Genomic DNA, 3,754 nt, shown 5'->3' on the forward strand with positions numbered 1-3,754 from the left:
GCAAAAAGAAAAAAAAAAAACTTTATTTTTAAGAGTGCATACAGAAACCAGGTTAATTTTTGCTTGCAATAACACATACATACGCAGCTCATGCGTACACACAGCCTCTCCTCGGAGTCGGAAGGATTCACTCTGAAATCTGGCAATCTAGTCAAACACAGAGATGTGTTTTGTAGACAGTTGTGTATACGGACGGGAGCGGGAAGGCAGAGGGCATGCCTATGCAGAGAGCCAGCCACGGCCAAGCATTTTTATCATGCCGCCCGATTCCCTTCAAAGCAAACCTAGGCAAACTGATCTCACTGCGACTTCAAAAGCCCGACCCCGTCCCAGCTAAGAAGCCGAGCCACTCTTGCATGTCAGATAGGCCCTATCTGCAGACACCACTCTCTGAGCAGGATACATCTCAGGAAACAACGCCACTTAAACTGTGCTTATCGCCCCGTCTTTCACTGCATCTCCTTAATAACAACTGTGTTTGTTTTCTCAGGGAGAACCTATAACAACAGCGAAGCAGGTGATACTCTGTCTATCATACTACTGTCATCACGGACTCAGAAAGCAGGCTGTGCCACACTAAAGCCTTGTTTGTGCCAACTGCTTTGGAACAAAACTGAACGCACGCAACCAGTGGCTTTTGTTCCCGGTTGGAGGGGTGATCGCCCCCTTTTATTACGACATTCTGATGCAAGTTTTATAATCACAATGCCCTGACCCATTTGCCATGAGAGAAAAAAAAAAAAGAGTCTTTATTAAGCCATCCCCGCCTTGTGAGGTATGTACATCTGTCAGTAAAGACGGATTTGAGGAACTGCACATATCTAATTACTTATTTGTTGGCTGAATTAGTCACCTTCCTGAAAAAGAGCCCGAGATTGCAGATAGTCTTACCTTAATAGCTTTTAAAAGGAAATACGATTTGTTTGTTCACTTAGCTGCCTTAGATTTCATTTTTGTTCTATATATTTATTTTATTTCTTTATTGATAGATAGATAGATAGATAGATAGATAGATAGATAGATAGATAGATAGATAGATAGATAGATAGATAGATAGATGAAAATTAAATGCACAAATTGCTTATTTTTCATCCAATCAGTCAAAGCATGAGTTTACTAACTATTGGGAGGTAAGTAATTATGTTTTAGACAAGTACAAGACTCGTTAGAAAAAAAAAAAAAACTTTAATAATGGTTATCCCAGCTCTAAATAAAACACAAAGAAGCACAAAAGGAAAACTCAGACTCGTTTTTTTTCGTGTTTTTTTTTTTTTTTTTTTTTTTAGAGAGAGAGAGAGAGAGAGAAAGATAAATTCAATTCCTCTGGCAAGACCACCAACAAATCCAAAGGCACTTTTTAATTTTACAGCCTCTGGGGTGTAGATTTCCCATGCCTCTGTTTTCAAAAACCTTAAAACAACAAATGAAACATGCTTTGTCTTTGCCCACCGGCGGCACATCCTCATAATCCCTCCCTTAATCCAGATTCATGATGACAGTGAAACAGCCAGACTTACCTGCAACTGGAAGTAGAGGACCAGTAAATGTAAACACCTGGAAAGAGAAAGAGAGAGAATGAGAAGGAGAGAGAAAGAGAGAGAGAGAGAGGGGGAGAGACACAGGAGGGAAGTAAGGAGGGGTGAATCACAAGCAATTACACCAGATAAAAATATAGCAGTACATCTTAAACCTGGCTTTGAGCGACTTCTATTGGCAAGAATGCACGAACTCAAAGTGAATCAAAGAGACTATTAAGAATATTCCTTACACGTAGATGAACCTTGACGGCAGGACAGACATCTTGGTCAAATACACCTGTTTCCAGCGTTTGCCGCTCCTGTAAGTGGCGCGCGGAGCCCCGCCAGTGTCTCACACACAAAATCCCGTAGGAGAGGTGCAATCCCAGGGAAAAGAGAGATGCAGCACGTGTAAATGCGCCGCTGGAAGCAGCATGAGGCTGTTTCTTGTTTGAAAAAGATCTGAGTAAACGCAAATCAGTGTCTTCCCAGCGGTCCCTCCGTTCCTCCGCGGTCCGCGCGCGCTGCGCTCTCTCGCCAAAGCGCGCAAAGATTGAATTGGAAAAGACTGACGCGGGGTGTCTCCTCCTCGGTGAACAATCCGCGACCTTTCGTGCTTATTCTTGATCCAGTATGCGATATAAAAAAGATAAATTCCGTTCGTACCTGCCGAGGACACCGGATAGTGCACACCTTACGTGGATCATTCCAAGCTTCCCGTGTTCATTGTTTGAAGAGGGAAAAGTTTCCCAACAAGTCCAAGCTGTCAGGGTAGACGAGTTAGGGTTATAAGTATCTTCTTTAGATGTTGCTTCACTGTTATCCAAGTCGTTTTTGCATTAAAGGCGTTCAGACCCGTGGCAAATCCTGGAAGAGCGCTGGGTGATGGGACGGGACTGTCTGTCTGTCTGTGTGCCGAAGAGGGCTGGAGCGCACTGAGGGGTTTTGGGTTGGTGGTGGGTGGAAACCTGTCAGTGGTTTTGCACCTGATAGGGTGATCTGAGAGAGTCCATCGGTGCGCGGAATGCGCTTTTCCTCTGTCTGAGCAGTTTCCTTTGCGCTCCTCGTAGTTTCTTGAGCTCTTTCGTCGTTTCACTGTCAGTCTGTGAGAAATGCTTGCGAATTTCACATATGAACTCGTAAACAGGTGCATTTCAGTTGAGCAAAACCAGACACTCGCTGTTGAGATAACCAAATTCTCATCTGATCGGGTAGCAGAGACGTTACACTCACTTTTTCAAAACTATAATAATAATACATTAAGGTCGCACTTTATATTAGTTCAATGTACTAATTGTGTTATTGTACAATGTAAAGATAAGTGCATTGTATCAAATGATTAATTTAAATAAAGACAATATAAAGTGGAACCGAAATTAATACTTAGATCAAAGACAAATAAAGTTGTTGGAGCCGATAAAAATGCAGAAATGTTAAATAATCAAGTATTAAACACACGTGCCAAATTCTTAGATTGTGTCATACATTTTTGTAAAAAAAAAATATATATATATATATATATTGTTTAATTTTTTTCAGTTTTGATTTAGTGACTCTAAAAGTTGTGTAAACACCAGGTAAAAATACTAAAATACTTTGCTTGCACTTTGAATACATGTACACCATTAATTCTAATATAAACTCTTTTTTATTATAATGAATATTCATGAATATCAATAGGTTTTCTTGGGTTACTCCATTTGACCTAAACAAATCATGCCAAATATGTCAAAATGTGTGGTATTTTTAATAACTTAATGACCTTAACACAATGTCTCTCCTTTAATGATTTTCATATAACATGACAACAAAATAGCTTTCTTATTTTTTTTTTTTTTTTTAGTATCACATCATTGACACACATACATTTGTTTCAGGTAGAGGTGTAAATGAAATCCCTATATGTACTAGTTAATGGCACATCAACATCAAAATTTAAGTATTTAAAAAAAAGTGTGCTTTGAGTATCCATCCACTGATGACCCTCATTTCAGCTCGTTTGTTAACTTCCCAAAGCAGAAAGCGTTCCATTGGTGGAGTTTGTTGATTCCTCGCAGACAGCATTGAAATGCAAGTGCTTGTCGAACTCGAATTTTCAATATTGTGCTATAAGTAATCGGGCATTGAAATGCACCAGAGGTGTGAATGTGTTTACAAGGTCTTCTGAACATGCCCCCTGCCAGCTGCAGGTTTATTCCCTCAACAGCCCTTTTCTCAGCTGTGAACAGAGCAAAAAG

The 3,754-nt window shown here is 40.2% G+C and overlaps 1 protein-coding gene across 2 annotated transcripts in view; it reads right to left on the reverse strand.

The window, feature by feature from the left end:
- The window catches only part of fgf24 (fibroblast growth factor 24), an 11,591-nt gene extending 9,157 nt beyond the window's left edge, over positions 1-2,434 (reverse strand). For both annotated transcript variants that reach the window (XM_084431207.1, XM_084431206.1), the window contains exons 1-2: positions 1,769-2,434; positions 1,518-1,554 (exon numbers count right to left, since the gene is read on the reverse strand). In XM_084431207.1, coding sequence (XP_084287333.1) covers positions 1,518-1,554; positions 1,769-1,800 — 69 coding nt within the window. In that variant the 5' untranslated portion in view covers positions 1,801-2,434. The remainder of the gene's footprint in view (positions 1-1,517; positions 1,555-1,768) is intronic.
- Between the last annotated feature and the right edge of the window lie 1,320 nt (positions 2,435-3,754).

The sequence above is a fragment of the Rutilus rutilus genome (genome assembly GCF_951802725.1).
Source record: "Rutilus rutilus genome assembly, chromosome: 14".
Taxonomy (NCBI): Eukaryota; Metazoa; Chordata; class Actinopteri; order Cypriniformes; family Leuciscidae; genus Rutilus; species Rutilus rutilus.